The 21,343-nt window shown below is 40.6% G+C and overlaps 1 protein-coding gene across 4 annotated transcripts in view; it reads right to left on the bottom strand.

Annotated features, from left to right (window-relative positions):
* The window catches only part of ABCA13 (ATP binding cassette subfamily A member 13), a 504,903-nt gene that overhangs the window by 178,041 nt on the left and 305,519 nt on the right, over positions 1–21,343 (bottom strand). For all 4 annotated transcript variants that reach the window (XM_050785548.1, XM_050785549.1, XM_050785550.1 and 1 more), the window contains 4 exons: positions 18,019–18,088; positions 9,230–9,348; positions 6,522–6,609; positions 296–404 (listed from right to left, as the gene is read on the bottom strand). In XM_050785548.1, the coding sequence (XP_050641505.1) occupies positions 296–404; positions 6,522–6,609; positions 9,230–9,348; positions 18,019–18,088 (386 nt within the window). The remainder of the gene's footprint in view (positions 1–295; positions 405–6,521; positions 6,610–9,229; positions 9,349–18,018; positions 18,089–21,343) is intronic.

Genomic DNA, 21,343 nt, shown 5'->3' with positions numbered 1-21,343 from the left:
AGATACTAAGTCACAGAATAAAATAATTTTAGGAGAGAACTCTCCAGTCGCATTTTGTTCCCCTCATCCTGCAGATGAGGTTACAGGTTCAAGAAAGTAAAGACATTTAATGACACACAAATAAAGGGAAAGGGAGCCTACAACTTTGTATTGTGTTTAGACATGGATTGGCTGCCAAGTAGAAACTTTCTCATTGCTCCTCACATTTCTATTCAGAACCTTTTCTGCTTCTTTCACTTTTAAAAGCATTCTCTTTTTAAAGTAGTGAATTATAATGCATGAAAAATAACATTACCGTATTGTCGCCAGTCCACAGTAGGGGGTAGGTGCTGCCACAAAATAAGGTTGTTTAGATGATTTAAGTAGGAAGGTAGGGAATGAAAACCCTTCTGATTATACCACACCTAAAAAAAGAAAGATAATTTAATGGCTCTCACAAAATTAGTTCTTAAGTCTGTTTGTCAACTATTCTGGGATATAAAGAACATATGTGTCAATTAACTTCCAAGGCACCTGAGTGCAGGATTCAAAGTAATGTTCCTGCGTGGCTGACAGTGAGCAGTCAATTCCAGTATGCTAATTTTATATTTATCTCAAGCATATAATTTACAGCTAAAAATAGATTAATTTTCCCCAGAACAAATGTGAAAGTTGCTCTATAATTATATTCTTACAAGAAAAAAGGAACCAAAGCCTATCATTTTTTTTCTTTCTCAGTTAGTAAGCTAATGAAATTTGACCTGCAAATTAAAAGTGTGGAAGATGATCAGAAAAAGAATGATTACTTTCAAATTAATAACTGAGCATGGAACATTATTTCTCAGAATAAACTGAACTGAACATATACTGAGCATGGAGAATAAAGTAGCATGCCTGTCAAGAGAAAGGTGAAAATAAGAGAAAGACAATGTTATTAAAGCTGGAATAAGAAGCATCATAAAAAACACTAATCAAACCATCAGTATCTATATTTCAAAGTATCAGTATTTTAATAAAAATGAAAATATATTATTAATTTGGAAAGCAAGTGAGTATCTTCAAGAACTATGATGACTCCAACTGATGCATTTTGGTCTTAATTCAATTGACTGAACAGCTCATTTCTCTAGAAGAGTCTGCCTTTTGTGACAGATAATCCACTTGGTAGAATTAGAACTGCACCACAGCAAGTTAAGGCTTGGAGGAACCTATTCAAGTTCTCATAGTTTATGCAAACTTTGGACTAGATCTCAAATCCCTTCCAACTTGAGGGCTTCCAATCTATTTTCTTTCCACCCCTTCATGCTATAACTAATTATTTTTTGACCACAGTTTTGTGTGGCAGCTATTGTGCTCGTGGAAACAGTTAAGTAATAAAATATTGATCATATAGTTAAAAAACCAAAAACAGAAAAAACAAAAACAAAACCCTAAGACACAAGACAATTGTTCCCCAATTCTTTCTCAAATAGCCTGCCTCTTCAGGCAATTCAGAAAGCAGACCTCATCTTTCACATTTTCTTAAGTTCCCAGAGAAATCCTTGCCAATCATTTTTTTAAACCCCAAGGGGAAGAAGTGAAACTTGAGACCCACTAACTACAGAACTGTGAGTGTTCAAGGCTATGCCTAAACAGAGTGGGATTTTGTGACCAAAAAGAAAAAGAAAAAGAAAATCTAAAGCAACGTAGACACACAATTCTCCAAAGTAGGGTAAATTCCAAGTTCCTTTGATGGAAAAGTCAGAAGTGAACTGAAAGAGTTTATGTCATATATCAGAGGTGTGTCCACGTCACCCACCCACACAGCTCTGTACTGTCACCCTCCGGGGTCTCTCGCCCATGCCACCCTGCCCCTTCACACACATACACCTGCACAGGCACTAGCCAGATTTCTGGAAATGATAGAAGCTTAAGATTCTGTTGAAGTTATGGGACAGGCTAATCTGGCAGAAAAGCCCACTGCCTGTGGAAAGTGGAACCTCCCACTAGCCCTGTCTGTGACCTCCTTCTCCCCCAAGCCTTGATTCCCTTAACTGCTCAAATGAAGGGAAAAAGATAGAAGACACAATGATAGTCCCTGCCCTGAATTAAGGTTTTTTAATTTTGTTTTGTTTTATTATTTTAATTTTTGTTTTAAAAGTAGAGTGATTAAGAAAAAACTTTAAAATGACACTACACTACAGTACAGAAACAAAAGCAGAGCTTCTTTGACAGAATGGAGCTAGAAAGACAGGAGGCTGCCTGCTCGGCCTCCTTAGCTTCACCCTTTGTAGACTCTGAGACCTCTGTTTGTGTTTTGTTTTTGTTTTTGTTTTTTTGAGACAGAGTTTTGCTTTTGTTGCCCAGACTGGAGTGCAACGGTGCAATCTCAGCTCACCACAACCTCTGCCTCCCGAGTTCAAGGGATTCTCTTGCCTTAGCCTCCCGAGTAGCTGGGATTACAGGCATGCGTCACCACACCCAGCTAATTTTGTATTCTTAGTAGAGACGGGGTTTCTCCATGTTGGACAGGCTGGTCTCGAACTCCCAACCTCAGGTGATCCGCCCACCTTGGACTCCCAAAGTCCTGAGATTACAGGTGTGAGCCACTGCACCCGGCCAAAACTTCTGTTCATGATTGCATTAAGGGCCCTAGTTCTTCACCATCTCTGTATCCACATGCTTTACTATATGACTTTCATGCCCTCCCAATCTGATGCTGTGCTTGACCATGTGACTTGCTATGGCCAATAGAATGTGGCACAAGCAGAGGTTTGAGAGACACATGTACGTTCCTGAAGGCTCCCTTATGCCTCTGCTATCACTATGGGAGCATGGCCAGACTAATCTGCTGGAGGATCAGATGCAACAGTGGAGCTGAGACCTCCACTGTCATCCCAGCTGAAGCCAATAGCCAGCCAACTGATCATTCCTGGCCAAGATCAGCCCCGCTCATTCTGTATTAGAAAAACCTCACAGACCCATGAGCTAAATGAACGCCCATTGTGGAGGCCACTGAGCTTTGAAATTGTTGTTGTAGAGCATTATTGTAGCCATAGAATACCAACATAGTGATTTACACTGGAATAAGGTGTTACTGTACCAAAAACTGAAAATAGTTGGCATCGCTTTTGAGAACAGCAAGTTGGGGGACAAAGAAACAATCAGAGAAGCCTGGAAATACATGATAAAATACTTAGGAATACTGGAGAAAAATAATAAAAAAACAAACTGCTATAAATAGCTGAAAAAAGGATGATGCATATTACAGTGTGAGAACAGTGGGTAATATTATCACCTGTATTAACTTCAAAGATGGAAATGGTGCCCAATAAACATTTTGACCTGGGTATGGAGCTCTCTAGAGAGAATGTTGAAAGACATGGCCTCAGAAGAAAGATCAAGTCAAGGGTGCGATTGTAAGAACTTTGTTGAGATCTTCAAAGAATGATGCTGCTTAGAGACTCTCTCAGGGGGACACAGGGCTTTTAGGAACCTAAAGGGTGTTGTCCCCTAGTATTCTGGCATTCCCCAAATGCCACTAATTAATTTTAGAGAGAGCAGCATATCTCAACAACATCGTGAGAGTAGCTTGTGGATCTCAGTTAGAAAACTAGAAAACCTAGAGTGCTTTATAGGAAGCTGTATCAAGAAGGTACCCCAGGCTGGAATACAAGTAAAATGTAAATAGCTCTCTAAGAACCCAGCTGTCCACAGGCAGGAAGCAGGCTGAGAGCTACTCAAAAGGTATATTTTAAAGTATCTTCACACACAGCCATGGAGGGCAATGGAAGGGAAAGCACCTCACAGAGTAGAATTAAGGGCCAATGCAGATGATGAGCTGGGGGACATTCCCAGGACGCAGAACCAGGGCCTGGCTAAGGAGCATCCCAAATTCCCCACAGCTAGTGCAGCCTGGCACCATCTGTTATGCACAGCCCACAGCAGCACAATCCCACAGACTCATGAGCGAAATGTATGTTTACTCTGATGCTACTAACAGTTTGCAGTTGTTTGCTATATAGCATCATTTTGGTAATAAATGATTGATTTGCAGAGTTCCAAGGAACAGATTTTAAAATGTTCTGGAACTCCTGATCCGTTCCTTTATAAACTGGCCTTTACTTGAGAAAGGTTTTATAAATTCTTTAAGTAATAAATGCATACTTTGTGATGATCTTAAAGTTAGCATTCAGGACTTAAAAGAGTTCAGAGAAAAAGCTTTTCTTTCCTTCTTTCTTTTTCTTTTTCTTTTTCTCCTAAGAATGGTTTTCTAAAACTAGGCTGTGTTCTGGAAATAAGCTGTGGGATTTCCTTCCCTACCAGTCCATAAGTCATGAAGTGATAAAGACCAATAAATGAAATAGGAAATTAATCTTCTTTTAGGAACATACTATGACACCCCAGAACAGACCTTTCATCTCAGGAATAACAGCCCCTCAGAAAAGTAACTAAGTAGCTATAAGAAAAAAAAAAAAAACTCAGTGGATATTCAAATACATTAAATTCCATGGGAGAACAGAATTATGCAAAAAAAAAAAAAAAAGGGAAAATGTGTTTGGTTTCTTTAACTGAAGTGTGTAAGTTCTAAAGAGTGTTTTGATTAAACAAGCTAAACACTCAAGATGTGAATGATAGAACTCATAAAGGTCGCACAAGAGACATTCTACAAGATAATGAACCATACATTAAGCCTATTCATATGCAAATTTTCCATGTTTTCCTTCAGAAAGACTATGAAACTCATATCATCTGTGTTGGTGAATGTAGCCTAAAGGCTGAAAGAAAAAACTGGTCATTAATTACAGAAAAATAAATGCAATCATTTGATGCACTATCAGCCGCCAGCAGTTCTGGTGAGTATGTCAAATAATAGATTGCCCTTTACACCCCACAACAACGTTGAGTTCCTTGGCTTGCTGGAGAGGAGCTCAGCCTCCAAAGGGTCAAGTATAATTCACCTGCATGCTTGTGCCTGTCAAAGGACACGTAAATAACATTAAAAACTCAGCAATCACCACTCAAACGTGTCAGTACAGAAGACTCATCTAAACAAAGACAAAAAAGTTACAGACGTGAGGGGAACACACAAATCCCCAGCCACTCATCACTGAACAAGAGGTCTGTGCCTTAAACACTTCAAAGCAAAGACACAACCATCTCCTATGAATATGTAAGAAGGGTTTAGATTGGGATAGACTAAAAAGTCGGAATATTTGTAGAGGAAATGAACAGATTCCTTCTGCTAATTAGGTGTATTTTCATAACGGCCACATAATATGTTCCAATATATGTCAGCAAATATATTTTAAGTTATTTTTCTATCAAGTTATTAAAAATGATATTTTCATATTGAGCTTTAAATCTTCATGCATGTGTGTTGCCTTGAGAAGGAAAAGAGATTTGAACAAACCTCAGCTTTTGGAGAGATTCCTGAATCATCCACACCATGACTGAAAATTTTTCCCAGGGATTACATTGTAATGCATGACTGTTAAAATTTTGTTTAGGGATTACATTGTGAAGTATGACTGTCTCATCAGGGATGACATTGTGAAGTACCTGTAAGAATTTTTATTTCACTGAATAAACCTCCAACATGGGCTTATCTTTATCCCAATAAGCTTCTTCAGGTTCACATGAACCATGAAAGTCCCCACTACAGAAAAGACAGAGTGCCTTCCTGGGCTCATGGAGATTGTTCTTGTTCTCATAGTTCCACAATGGGTTCATGAGTAGACACAACATCCACACACTACAGAATGAAATGTCTATACTGATGTCCTAACAGGAACTCACACTCACTCTCCCACAGTGGATTTAACTTCTTCCCACAATCTACCCTTCTCCGATTTCTCTCTCAATCAAACACAATACTATTTCTCTAGTCATGGAGACTGAATGCTTTGAATCTTTCTGCTTTCCCCATTTTAACGTAGTGTTGACTTTTTTCCTTAAACAACAACTCACTGTTGGGTTCACCACTTCTCTATTCCTACTGATGGATCAAGGCATCTTTCCTTTATCTCAGTCCCCATTCTCTCACATCTGAAGAATCCCCCCACCTAGCCTCTCTAATTCCAAGGGGACCATTCCTAATTCACAGGAATAGTCCTGGCAGGGCTTGAAAATCCAGGACTCCTAAGAGTAGCTCTGTGTAACTACTGCTTTCTTTGTGTCATCTCCAGGCCTATTTATCCAGCCTTCTGGAAGATAAGGCATTTACATGAATGGAAGAACTCCTTGGCCAGCAAAGAAACTAGTGATATTTCCAATTATCACAACTATGGATACTTTAAAAATAGATTTTTTCCTCCACTTTGTATTTACTAGGTGAAGTCCTGTCTTAACAAAAAGCAAAAACCTATTTCTTCCATTTCTAATGAAAAACAAGTCATTTTTTTCTCAAGACAATGTTTACATATAATTTTTCTTAATGCTTAGTAACAAATGCTGGGATTTAATCTGGTCCTTCCCAACCCTGTGCTCAAAAATATATTTGAATGTTGAGTTTTCCTAAATACTTTCTAAAACAGGAAAAAAAATAAAAAGAACATGATTACCTTTGCCAGAGTTTGGGTTTTTGATATGTTTGCATTTGCACCTCCAGCTTCACTGGGGATTTGTACTCCAAAAGACCAACCTCCAAGCCTGTTAACAATGAACATTGTGTTAGTGCTTCAACCACAGAACACAAGGACTGCTAACCAGAGGGTGTTCATTACTAACCCCACCAGGTACAGCAGTCTTAGGACAGTAGCCAGCTGAGCATCTGTGATCTGTGACATGAACACACAGGCAGAAGCGCTGTGCTAATGGAAGTTGCCTGGCTCTCAAGCCAGGCAAAATGGAAGGCACTGATAATTGAGAAGGTCTGGATAAGGCTGGCCACATTAGAAAGTGTACTTGTCACGCCTAACTGTCTTGTGAGGACATACATGCCGTGTAACAGATAGGGCTTGATCATCACCACTGTAATTATTTTAATTAATGGTCATTCCCTCTACGAAACCACTATTCAGACTTTCTTGGGCTAGGTGTGGTGGCTCACGCCTGTAATCCCAGAATGTTGGGAGGCCAAGGCAGGTGGATCACCTGAGGTCAGGAGTTCGAGACCAGCCTGGCCAACACAGTGAAACCTTGTCTTTTTCTGTATTTTGTAAAAATACAAAAAAAAATTTAAAAAACAGCTGGGCATGGTGGCAGGCGCCTGTAATCCCAGCTACTGAAGAGGCTGAGGCAAGAGAATCTTTTGAACCCGGGAGGCGGAGGTTACAGTGGACATCATGCCATTGCACTCCAGTCTAGGCAACAGAGCAAGCAAGTCTCTATCTCCAAGGAAAAAAAAAAAGGAAAAAAAAAAAAGAAAAACAAAAAGTGTTTTTTTTTTTTTTTTTTTTTTGAGACGGAGTCTCGCTCTGTCACCCAGGCTGGAGTGCAGTGGCCGGATCGCAGCTCACTGCAAGCTCCACCTCTCGGGTTGACACCATTCTCCTGCCTCAGCCTCCCGAGTAGCTGGGACTACAGGTGCCCGCCACCTCGCCCGGCTAGTTTTTTGTATTTTTTAGTAGAGACGGGGTTTCACCGTGTTAGCCAGGATGGTCTCGATCTCCTGATCTCGTGATCCGCCCGTCTCGGCCTCCCAAAGTGCTGCTATTACAGGCTTGAGCCACTGCGCCCGGCCTAAAGAATTTCTTAATAGTGATCATAATCTTTTGAGGCATTTCTGGTTTGTCTTCCCTACTCTATTTCTTTAATCTTCCACTCAAATCTTGCCTGGTTCAGGAAGGCATTCCAGACAATTTCAGGTGGGTTGGATGTTCCTTGTCTTTTGAGTTCCCACAATACCCTACATTTCCATCCATTGTTATCAATTACCACACGGGATTTTATTGTCTATTTGCCAGTTTATCTTTATGCAGCTCTGTGAATTTTTCCTGGTTGGGAATTATATCTTTTTTTTTTTAATATCTCCATGAGTTGCACAGTATCTTGTATCTATTAAACTTAAAAAAAAAGTTAACATTTAAAAAATATAATGTTAACTATTATATCAATAAATTTTGTCTTCCACCCACTAGATAAAAGGAGACTGAAGAATAGTCTTCTCTTCTATCATAGTGTTCTACTCTCAGCAAAAATTCAGGTAAAGGAATAAGTACACATTCCCAACTGGTTCAATTGAATACATTCATTCATTCAATAGATATTGACTGAACATCTTTGATATGCCAGATAATATTCTACATTCTGGGCACACAAGCGCCCACCTTCAAAAAGCTAACCATCAGCTCATGCCTGTAATCCTAGCACTTTGGGAGCCCGAGGTGGGAGGATCACCTGAGGTCAGGAGTTCGAGAACAGCCTGAGCAATATGGTGAAACCCTGTCTCTACTAAAAACACAAAAAAACTTAGCTGAGTGTGGTGGCAGGAACCTGTAGACCTAGCTACTCTGGAGGCTGAGGCATCAGAATCGCTTGAACCTGGGAGGTGGAGCTTTCAGTGAGTCAAGATCGTGCCACTGCACTCCAGCCTGAGTGACAGAGTGAGACTCCATTTCGGGAAAAATAAAAAGCTAATCATCAGAGTTAGAACAGAAAACCAGAGATTCTAGTGTATGTTGAAAGACATTAAGAGGTGGAGGCAGGCAAACCCCAGAGGGGCAGGTAGAGGGCAGTAGGGAGTCCCAGACAATAAGGTCAGCCTATGGGATGCCTTCGTACATGAAGCAATATAATACATTTGGGGGACATGGGAAAATTACAGTGGGCAGATGTTATTAAGATTCAAAGCAATGAGAAGCACTCACTGCTGATCTCCCTCATCTGGATTCACCCCCTTAGTCTCAAGGAAATTCAACACAACACAAAAGGTTTCCCAAAAATTGCCCAAGAGGAATTTCCAGATGCTAATTGTACCCAGGTTCCCACATTGAATGCTGCATAATAGAGATAATTCTAAAGTAAGGCCTTGCTTTCATTATGCTGTAAACTTATCTGCTCTTATCCCTAAAGCAGTAAAACTGCTTCTGGCTCTGGTGCTTCTGCCATTGACAAATCTCAACTGATAGGATTTCCCCTAGCACTTAAAAGAGTGAAAGTCAGCAGTAAGGAATCTTAATAAGGTCCATGGCATCTATTTAGAATTTTTATGAGCACCAAGGTCAGTCTTAGATTTTTGAGTTTTGAAGAACATTGGCATTTAAAACAATAAGTTTTCCACAGTAATGCAAATACAACCGTAAAGACCCAGCAAGAGATTTGAACACACCTTGGTTTTTCAGATGGCGCCAGCAAGTACTCCTCCATATTGAAGCCTGAGAGATTCAACAGTGTGTGGCCCAGGTGGTTGGTCAGGTAGGGAGCACCGGAACTTCTATTCGGACACTTCTGAAATTGTTTTCAAAAAGAAAAAACAAAAACTTTTTTATAACTCACAAACTGGTTCACTGACATTACTCGAAACTACATGTGACTCTTCTCTAGCTTTCAATTTTTAATAAATTATCTGTAACCTTTCATATGTTCTGATTTCTAAAATCTCTTTCAGGGTCACATATATTTGAGAATTATGCCAGAATGCCACTGTGACTTTTGCGGTCAATTATATCTGAGAACTTCAAATCCTTTTCTGTATGTAAGTTTGGGCAGATTTACAAAAACTAAAAAGGAAAAAAAAAAATGTTTTCACTGGGGTGATCTTGCATTTGACGAACCTGAAAGAGAGTCAGAGACAACTAGTGGGAGGAAGGTAAGCAGTATAACTCAAAGGCATGTGTCTCTTTCATAAGGGTCTAAAGTAGAAATCAAACAGCTTTTCTCCAGCGACTCACCAGCATGCCAACAACACCAGCTCTGCATCATGGAATAATCACCTAACAAGGTAGGAGGCGGTGGTCAACACAACACAAAACCCAGGCCACGGGAGGCTGCGCAGTGATGTGCTCTGCCCTGCCACAGAACGGCTTTGGAGTTAATGTGCTTTGTTTCCATTTCTCAAACACTTTCAGAAAAGATGATATATTAAAATAGGAAACGACTCTGTCTCTGAGTCTTTTGTTGTCAAAATGCCAGGGGTTTGGTCTTGCTGCACAGAAAGCCAATCACTGAGACCATGAGTGTTGCCAGGGAGGAAGCCTTTAACTGAGTTCTGCAGCTGCGGAGAATGAAAAAGTCTCAAATCCATGTTCTCAACCATCTAAAACTGGTGGGGGTTATATGGAGGGGAAAATGGGAAAACAGGAATGAAGGAGGGGTAAGGAAGCAATCATGATGCATGAGGGGTCTGGAGTCTCATTTTCTGAATTCAGGGATCTAATGTATTTCAGTCCCTTGCCTGAGGATCAGTTTCTTGAGGAAGAAACTTGGGTGGTGAAACAAACGTAAGTTTCAAGTTTTAAGACCAGGGAGGGTCCATTTCCATGTTTATTCAAAACTCCATAAATATTACTTGTAAGATACATTTGGGCCAGTTTCAAATTCATTACAGCTTTGGAAGCTTGTCTGCTTATTTGCAAAATGAAAACGGAAACAAGCTTACCTAAATGCTTGGATTTGCTGTTAGGTTCAGATACACATGAAAGAACTACAGCAAAGTAAGAAGGGCGATAGACATTTAAGATACTGCTTTCAGGGTGTTGAAAGAAAGGCTTGAGGAAAGATACGAAAAAGAATAATAATTGTTGTACATCATAATTCAGCAAAACTCACTTATTTGTGGAATCTAACAAAGTCAAACTCATAGGAACACAGAGTAAAATGGTGATTGGCAGAGAGGATATTGGTCAATGGTTACAAAATTTCAGCTAAACAGGAGGCAGAAGTACAAGAGATCTATTGTACAACATGATGACTACAATTAGTAACAATGTATTGTACCTTGAAAATTGCTGAAAGAGCCAGTTGAGGTGGCTCACACCTGTAATCCCAGCACATTGGGATTACATTCCTGAGTCTGAGACCAGCCTAGGCAACATGATGAAACCCCATCTCTAATAAAAATACAAAAATTAGCAGGGTGTGGTAGCACGATCCTGTGGTCCCAGGTACTCGGGACGCTGAAGCAGGAGAATGTCTTGAACCTGGGAGGCAGAGGTTGCAGTGAGCCAAGGTGGCACCACTGCACTCCAGCCTGGGCCACAGAGCGAGACTGTCTCAAAAAAATGAAAAAAGAAAATTGCTAAAAGAGTAGATTTTAACTTTGGGAGGCCGAGGCAGGCAGATTACAAGGTCAGGAGATCAAGACCATCCTGGCTAACATGGTTAAACCCCATCTCTACTAAAAATACAAAAAAATTAGCCAGGCGTGATGGCGGGTGCCTGTAGTCCCAGCTACTCGGGAGGCTGAGGCAGGAGAATGGCTTGAAGCCGGGAGGTGGAGCTTGCAGTGAGCCAAGATCGCACCACTGCACTCCAGCCTGGGCGACAGAGCAAGACTCTGTCTCAAAAAAAAAAAAAAAAAGAGTAGATTTTTAGTATCCTCAACACACACAAACACACACACACAAATAGTAATGTTGGGATCAGGAAAACATACCCCAGAATATGGTGCTTTCACATGCTGAGCTGAAGAAGTTTCAAGGTGTCTCGGACCTCCCTCCTATCCACCTTCTCTCCCAAAGCACAGGACGAAGTTGAAATTCTTCACCTACCTAAGATCTAGACCCACCAAGGAGAATGTTTTATTTCTTCTCCTCCCTGTAAGACCAAGAATGTAACCAAACCTAAACAGATAATGTCTACTCCCAGATCCATTTATTCTTTATTGTAATCTTTTATTGTCCCAGTACAGAATTCGTCTTCTCCCTCCATGACCTGATTTGCCAGGACCCAAGGCCCTATACTTTCTGTAAACTTGAGATGATACATAAACATCTGAACTTCATTGGGGGATAGATAATAACCCTGTAATTCTCCTCCTGTACATGTTAAAAGAATTCATGTGCCTTTTCTCCAATTAATCTGCCTTTCATGAGCTGAATTTTTAGCAAACCTACAGAGGATGAAGGGCAAGTTTTCCTGTGCCCCTGCAATAAGTACATGAGGTAATGCATATATTAAATAGCTGGATTTAGCCATTCCATAATGGGTGTGTGTGTGTGTGAGAGAGAGAGAGAGATTTTATATATATATATGTTATATATATATAAAATATATAAAAATCATGATATATGTATATATCATATCATTTTATATATAATAGATATAATATCAATATGGTATGGTGTAATCACAAATATAGATAACTTCTGCTTCTCAATTAAAATAAATAATCAGCCAAACTGGATGAACATAACAACCGTTAAAGTTTTCCTACCTCTAGCTTTCCTCTCTCCAACTCAATTTACCACCCCCTATACCTATCAAGATACATCCTTCAAAATGGTGTTTTCAGTTAGATTATTTCCTTGCTAAAAAAAATTCCAATTCTTATCAAGAATTCAGGTCTACTAGAAAATGTCCTTGGTCTCATTCTAACCATTATCTGTGTAGGTGTCCCCAAATACACCCTCTGTATTAAACTGAATATTGACCTCCCCGCCCCCCACCAAAATATCAGGCCCTCATCTCTGGACTCTTTAAATGCTACTTAGTATCTTGATGATGTTATTAAGTTACAGATCTTGAGTCCAGAAGATTATCCTGGATTGTGACAGTTCGCCCTCATGCAGTCACCTTGTAACTGAGCTGCTTAGCAGTTTAGCCTCAAACCTCATTTTAAAATGTTTTATCCTTTCCCTCTTCCTCTTTCCCCTCCCCAGTTTCAAGATGTAGCTCTGAGATAAACTTTACAGCCTTGAAATGTTTTCTTTCTCTTTCCTTTCCCACTTCATGCCCCCATGCCTTATGCACATTTATTTCTCTAGATGCTTGTTAAGCACACGCCGTGCTCACTTATCCGGTCATATAATTCCTTAAAAGTTTCAGGGGACTAGACAACTCTGAAAATCTGTCCCCAGCGAAAGATTACTTCAAGGCTGGAACTCATTCCCAGCTGAAGATTGACTATAAGATTGACTGTAATTAGTTTGTAACCTGGCAGGATCCACGATGGGGTCAGCCTCTTCACCAAATGAAACAACAATTCAAGATGAGTCATTGGAGTAAGTAACCCCTCCTGGGACCTCCTAGCTTCCCCTCTCCCCAACCCCCAAGCTACCACCGCTGCCTCTTCCGCATTCCAAACCCTTTCTTTAAAAAACCCTGTGTTCCCTCCACAAATTACAGCAGAATTGCTGTAATTTCTGCTCTTCCCCTTGCTGGCACAGATAATAAAGTCTTGCTTACTTTTAATCAGCTTGTTATTATTTTGGCCTCTTTCTACAGGCAGTGAGCAGCCAGGTCCTTTTGCTGGTTACAACCTGTGCCACTGTGAGAGGGAGACAGAGGAGGACTAGACAGAGAAAGAAGGGGAGAGGACACTGTGACAAAGGAGATAGAGATGTGTGTAATGTCACCAGAGGCCAAGGAATTCCAGAAGCAAGAGAAGCTGGAGGAGGAAAAGGACAGATTGTCCTCAAGAGTCTTCAGACACCTTAATTTCACTCCAGTGACACTGACTTCAGACTTCCAGCCTCCAAGAACCATGTGAGAATAAACTCATGTTTTCTTAAGTCACCAACTGTGTGATAATTTATTACCTCAGCGACAAGAAACAAATCTGCCCTCCACCTATTCTGTGTAAAGCCACACTCACTCCCGATGACATGTTTTGGGTCATAGTATTGCTATCCATGGGAGCCCAGGCCCTGAAAATTCCTGTTTGTTCTTTAGAGTTAGCTCAATTCCTGTTCCCCTTTGAGCCTTTTCTAATGGTGTCTCTTCCAAATCATGTTTTCATCCTCAGAAGAACTAACCGTGGAACTTTTTTGTAGGTTTGGAGAGAGCCACAGCATCTTTGATAAAATATGAGGAAATCGGTCAGGCACGGTAGCTCACACCTGCAATCTCAGCACTTTGGGAGGCCAAGGCGGGTGGATCACAAGGTCAGGAGTTCGAGCCCAGCCTGGCCAAGATGGTGAAACCCCATCTCTACTAAAAATACAAAAATTAGCTGGGTGCAGTGGCACATGCCTGTAACCCCAGCTACTCAGGAGGCTGAGGCAGAAGAATCACTTGAACCCAGGAGGCTGAGGAGGCAGGGAGTCCAGATCATGCCTATGCCCTCTAACCTGGGTGACAGAGTGAGACTCTGCCAAAAAAAAAAAAAAAAAAAGAGGAAATTGACATGCCCTTGCAGACCCAGGGCTTCCAGATAGCACACATGTATTTAAGGGGAGAGAAATATTTTTTCCTTCTGGTAAAACACAGTCAGCTTGGCTCAACATGAACACGAAAGACCAGAGAACTGGCCATGGGTATATAGGCCTTCCTTCCACACATCTTTGAGTACATTTCCTTTGAGCCATCCCTGAAGAGTAACCACACCCATTGCTTAGGGCTTTCATTTATTCCACCTCAACTCCTTCTCTCCTGAGGTTCTCTGATTTCTAACGTGTGGTCCAGTATTTCTCAAAGTGCATCCCGAAACACACTGGTGCCATAAAAGGGAAGGACTCTTCAGTCAAATTTGCAGAAAATGCTGCATCTACTCCACTGTCAATTCAAGGACAATTTCATTATCACCAAATAGCTTCTTAGAAGAGCTGTGGCAAAGATACCTGCTTAATACTGCTTTATCCAACATTTGTGAAACTTACTTGACTATGGAACTCTTTCATGTAAAACATTTCTTTCTCACATATTACTGAAATCTCACAGTTCGTGTGAGTTGAAGTGAATTTAGGAACATAAACACCAATCATTCTGATATTAACCCAGTCTAATCCCAATAGACCTTAGGTAGCTGGTGGTACTAAAAGCTACTAGTATAATAGAATGATCAAATCAAGCCTAGAGAATACGAGTGTGGTGTGAAAAATTAGAGATCTCATGAGTGTTGAGGCATAGAAAACAACCTCCCAAAATATGCTGCTTGTGCATGCTGGGCATATCTATCAATTGAAAGGCCTCAGAAATAAGCCTCAGAATCAAGGTCCCTGGAACCTTGTCTTGTTCCTCCTCCGTTCCAATTCTCTTTGGAATTTCCATATCTGACCAAAAAACTCCTTACCAAAGGAAACACATAGGTCCTCAATCCCCTCCCTGAAATCTCATTATCTGTTTCAGAAAAGAAGAGTGAAGAATGCAACGATTCTTGGATGGACTTTTTCACAAAATAATGCCTTGCTTTTGGGCTCACTCAAATTCCAGGAGAATCATCTACAAGTTAACTTCTGTCTCCCTGGCCCATTCTTTCTCTATAACAACCATTTCCTGCCCCTCAAAAGAATTATCCGCACTTCCCATCTTCTCCTTCCCCTATGAAAAGGGTATAGAAATTTCTATACCTCTTTGGTGGTTTGAGGTAATTACTCTATGATGTGATCCTCTCATGCACATTAACACGTTTGTATGGTATTTCCCAGTTAACCTGCCTTTTGTCAATTGATTTTCAGTGAAGCTTCTGAGGGTGAAAGGCATATTTTCCCTTTACCCCTAAAGTGAATAAATGAAAAAACAAGTCCAGGGAAAAAAAACAATAATCATGTCTAAAAAAAAAAAAAAAAGATAACTGATCACTGCAAAGGATCACCAAATGTCAAATGTAGCTGAGTTTATTGACAGCTGAAGCCAAGAGGGAAATATGGAGAGTTCCATTAGCTCTTCCACATCAACCAACACTCTTGAGTGTTCACTAAAGGTGCTGTGTCATTATTCCCGCTTACATGTGTATCTTTAGTCTAAGAGAAGAAAGCAGACTAGTTACTCCAAAAGCAAGCTTTCTAAAATCTCCAGAAAAAAGACAAACAAAAAGGCTTTTTATCTGAGGAATATGAGCTCCCTTTAAATAATCAGGCCCAGAGAGGCACTGGAGTGAGACAGCAGTCACACTCCACCCCATCCCCCTTGAGCTAAGCAATCATTTCTAAGCAGCTCACTATATGGACCGCAGGCTGAGTGCCACCGCCAGAGCTATAAAGTAACTTAACAATGCCAATGAGAATCCCTGACAAACAACTTTTGTAATCACCCACTCTCCTGATTCATTCTTTTTTCTTTAATAAATTATGAGAGAGAAGGAAGGGAGAAACTGGCTAGGCAGATAGTTAGGGCAAGGTCCTCAGTGGCATTTATTTTCTAACAAAGAGCAGCCTGAAAGCTCGGGCTGCAAGCATAGATACGGAGATGAATTCCCACACAGAAAGGGGCCTCCCGTGTAGTCAGCAAGTTTCACTGACATACAGTGGGCCCCAGTGAGCACATTCCTTTCCTTTTTGGACATACTCACGTAAGGAAGCTTGCAGAGGGGGCTTGCTTGGAACATGGCTGCAACACTATAGAAAAGAAGATTTACCCTCGGCCAGGCACATCTACCTTGAAGGGTAATATTGTTTGGCTCTGTGTCCCCACCCAAATCTCATCTTGATTTGTACTCCCACATGTTGTGGGAGGGACCCCAATGGGAGATAACTGAACATGGGGTGGTTTCCCCCTTACTGTTCCCATGGTAGGGAATGAGTCCCATGAGATCTGATGGTTTGATAAGGGGAAACCCATTTCCCTTGGCTCTCATTCTCTCTCTTGCTGCTACCATGTAAGAAGTGCCTTTCACCTTCCGCCGTGATTGTGAGGCCTCATTAGCCATGTAGAGCTGTAAGTTCAGTAAACCTCTTTCTTTTGTTAATTGCCCAGTCTCGGGTATGCCTTTATCAGCAGCACGAAAATGGATTAATGAAAAGGGTTCTGCCCCTGATTCATGCACAGTAGGAGGAGATAAGCAATATGGAGTAACTTAGGTTAAGGATCTGCATGTGCACTAAACAGATAGGGTAGGGACTGCCGGGGATTCGCGTCTTATGGAAATGAAACACCTAGTTCTAACCAGTTTTTTGAGCCCTATATAAATGGAGCACCCTTACCAACTCGCTTTCTTATTAAAACCCTTGCACTTCACTGTAAAATGACAACCTTTTTTTGAGATCCCTCCCTGCAGCAGAGAGTTTTTTCTCTTCCTTTCACTTACTACATTTCTGCTCTAAGCTCACTCCTGGTGTGTCCATATCCTTGATTTCCGTGGCCATGAGACAAAGAACTTCAGTTGACACCCTAGACAATAAGGCCATTTCACTTGAGCTTCCTTTTTGTTCTCGGGAGCACTTCCAAAGATAACTTGGAAGTGTGTCCCACATAGCTGTCCTCAACTTTGACTCAAATAAACTCTCTACCTATATTAATTTGTCTCAGTTTCTTCCCTTAGGTTGACAGCTATTAAGGTGAACTGCATCTCATGAGCCACTAAATAGGAAAGCCCTGTAAACATGTTCTCCAAGTGGCCATTTCCATTATAGATGCTCAGTTAACTTCAATGTATTTTTTCTTTTCCCTTTTTCCTATAAATTAGACCTGCCATCATACTTGCTTATTGATTGTGGCTAGCAGGTCTATGCCTTTTATTAATTAGAGTCTGAGATTTTCTTTGAGATGAGTTCCAATCAGTTTTCCAAATAAATTTCAATTTATTCTCCTTCACAGATTAGACAGTGATGCCTCTCACCTTAATAGTGGCACACCTACCTCCACATGCTTTTGTATGAATCAACCACAATCAGAGAGCTAAGGGGCATCCTAGCTGTTAATATCTAGCCCAAATAAAAGTACGGCAAGAGCCTTAAGGTCATGCTGCCTTGAAATTTAGAAAAATTTCCTTCCATAGGGCAATTCTAGCTTCTTTATTATTACTTGAAGAATATTCATTTTCTTAATGAATGCCAGGGGAATGTTAATGACCAAAGGCAGCAGGCAATGAAGGAGAGGGGCCACTGTCGATCTCTATGGCATCTGTGTTCTATAAATATTCACTTTATGTGATGAAACTTTCCCCAGAAACAGCTAATCCAGGAAACCAAAAAGTCATAGAGACGTAGGTACAAATATGAACATTTTGATAGATGGAGTAAACTCACTTTTTTTAACTTGAATTTTAGACTTAAAAGGATCAAAAATGCTGCAGAGACCTACCAGGCAGCCACATGAATCCTGGAATTCTGGGTGAGAAAAGGGATGTGTGTGCCAGCATGAAGAATTCATCCTAAAAAACAAAGGAGAGAATTAGAATGATCTTTTAGATTTACAAAGCCATTGTATTTCTGTAAAGGAGAGTTCCATCAGACTAGAACAGAGTTCACAAGATAATCATCTCTTACTGCCAAGAAGGCAGAGCTCTTACATTTGTTTTCACAGCTTGAGCTGTTAATCTGATGACAATGTTTTATTACAACGCCGGAATTTCCATTATATTACATGGGGCTCACTTTTCTCACTGTACTGAGTGTATCACAGGGCTCCCTAGGACTTTCACCGCGGGGCTGGGGCTCCTGGTGGAACTTGAGGCTAGGCTTCCAGTCTCATAACCAGGTACCAAGTAGCAATTAATAAACAGCAAGACGCTAATTCCTTTTTGTGGCATAACACAGTAATTTAATCATCACTTAAGGAAAAACAATTTTTAAATTTCCACTTTAAACCTTTCTGATTAAACTTTCTGTTGCAGAAATATGGTGCAACAGAAACAGTTATGAAAATCTTTTGTAGCAGTGGTTCAAAAACACATTTGGATGTCACAGTTTCCCTATTGTTTCTATTTCCTTATGAGTCCTATACTTTAAAATATTTGTTCTAGCATTCGTAAATCAAAATTTTTTTGTTTGTTTGTTTGAGACAGAGTCTGGCTCTGTCGCCCAGGCTGGAGTGCAGTGGCCGGATCTCAGCTCACTGCAAGCTCCGCCTCCCGGGTTTGCGCCGTTCTCCTGCCTCAGCCTCCCGAGTAGCTGGGACTACAGGCGCCCACCACCTCGCCCGGCTAGTTTTTTCTGTATTTTTTAGTAGAGACGGGGTTTCACCGGGTTAGCCAGGATGGTCTCGATCTCCTGATAATCACTCTTAATTACTCAAAAATTGGAAAAGATATTTTTACCACCATCCTTACTAGCCCTGCTTTTCAGAAGAAGAGGTGGGGTCCAGAGAGGTGAAGCAGCTGTCCAGATCCCAGCTCTATGCAAAATGTGTGCTGCTCCAATGAGAAAGCCAGTACGATAACACCAATTAAAGAAAGCCCGGCCCAGTGAAAAGAAATTTGTCATTTCTATTAACCAGGTTAGCAAAGTACAATGTATATGTAATTTTTGAAACAACAAAAATAATATAAAGATTTCTCCACACTACTTTTTTGGCTGACTAGCTTATAATGACTCCAGTTTGAAACCTAAGAGTTTACATGGAAATAATACCTAAGGGAGTTACATATTTAATCAAAGTACTGTATCTGATATGTACTATAAAAAAATAATTCCATTTATACTTCTGAAACTCAGCAGGCCTTTCTTTCTCAGATGCCTTAGATGATGGTTAACAAGTGTTTATAATTTAATATATGACTTCAAAATTTCAGTCCTCTTTTTCTCTTCCAAATCCTCCCTTATTCTTCTCCTAGCTCCCTTTTATAGAGTAAAACTACGTGTCCATGACAGGTACATAATGGCCCATGACAGGTAGTTTTTTGAGCACTTCTCAGCCTCCAACAACTTTTGTGTTCCAACAGATTCACTAAGAAGCTGTGTGAATGTCCATTAAAGGGAGAGACAGAGGGGATGATCTATGAGAAATCAGATGTTTCTACATAATCTTTCTGTTAAAGTTTAGGAATCTAAAAATAAACTTTGACTTAGCAAAGCATTTCCCTAAAGTGGCCTACAGGACACAGCTGCAGAGAGGCTGCTGGAGCCCAGTCATTTGGTCCTTCAGGTTTGGACACACTGCGTGAAATAGCTCTCTCTACTACAGGGATGCCTGGAGTTTTCAATCACCTAAGATGCATTTTTTTTTCTTTTTTTTTTTTTTCTTTTTTTTTTTTAGATGGAGTCTCACCCTGTCACCCAGGCTGGAATGCAACAGAGCACAGTCTCGGCTCACTGCAACCTCCGCCTCCTAGGCTCAAGAGATTCTCCTGCCTCAGCCTCCCGGATAGCTGGGATTATGGGTGTGCACCACCGTACCCAGGTAATTTTTTGTATCTTTAGTAGAGACGGGGTTTCACCATGTTGGCCAGGCTGGTCTCGAATTCCTGGCCTCGTGATCTGCCCACCTCAGCCTCCCCTAAGTGCTAAGGTGCATTTTAAATCTTGAAGAGAGAAGCAGAAGCTCTAAGGACCTACTGTCTTGAGAGTCGCTTTCTGAGGCAGGAACTTACCTTAAAAGAACAAAAGCTCTCCACAAGAGCTACCCTGCTGTTGAGGTGACTGTTTTTTCTACAGAACTGACAGCACACTGAGGCAAATGAAGGAAGGCAGAGAGAGGTTCAGCAAGTTGCATGGGTCACACAGCCAATAAGAGTGGAGCTGAGATTTGGATTGAGGCAGACTGGTCCCATATTACCCCTCTGTCATGATCCCTGGTATGCACACACTGCTGATCTGTGGCCTCAACTTTCATCTTTACAGGCCCCTCAGAGGGAGTCTGTCACCAGCCATGACAGATTCTGAAGATCCCACCTTTTGGCTAATAATGAGCCCTCTAGATTTTCCTGAGTACCGAGATGATCTATTATATCGCTGCAATCTAATAACTTTCTTTTTAATTACAAAAATAAACCTTACCCATCTCCCCACTTGGCTTTTTAAGTTTGATAGAAATATGAGATTTGCTATCACTTTTGTTCTATATTAAAGCATTAACAAGAATGGGTGAGGAAAGTGACCATTTTGTGTTAGAAATAGTAGGAGAATTCGACATTGAAGTGCCACCAGATGTAAGCCTTGTAAAATGAAGCTAAATATGTATATCTACCCATCAGCTTCTAAAAGTTGACAACTTTAACACATTTTAAATCTTAAATTATGCATCACTTACTACTGTGAGAAAACTCATATTTTAGATCAGATTTACACGACAGTGGATTTTTGTAGAGCTCTTCATTGTCTTCGTATGAGAGGGAGGAACAAATCAGAAGTTCAACATAGCACCCTTGAGTCGACACTCAGAGTTGAGTATCTCATCAGAAAAACAACCTATCAGTAGAATCTAATCTATTATTTTTAAATGTTTCCTCTAGTTAATTGTCAAGTGATTGCCCAAGTCTTCCAAGGAGGTAAAATGTAGATATCAAATTCAACAATATTTTACACTTACAGAAGGAAATCTACAGGTTTTAAGTAAAACTTTTTGCTTTGATTTGGGGTCCTAGTGAATCAAGCCCTATTTGTATAACATGGACATAAATTATTATTAATATAAGTGCTCACAGCATCTTTTCATGTACCTCGCTCCCCTAGCCTTTTGTTATGCTGAC

The sequence above is a fragment of the Macaca thibetana genome, chromosome 3 (assembly GCF_024542745.1).
Source record: "Macaca thibetana thibetana isolate TM-01 chromosome 3, ASM2454274v1, whole genome shotgun sequence".
Taxonomy (NCBI): Eukaryota; Metazoa; Chordata; class Mammalia; order Primates; family Cercopithecidae; genus Macaca; species Macaca thibetana.
This window is presented reverse-complemented; position numbering and strand designations above follow the sequence as displayed.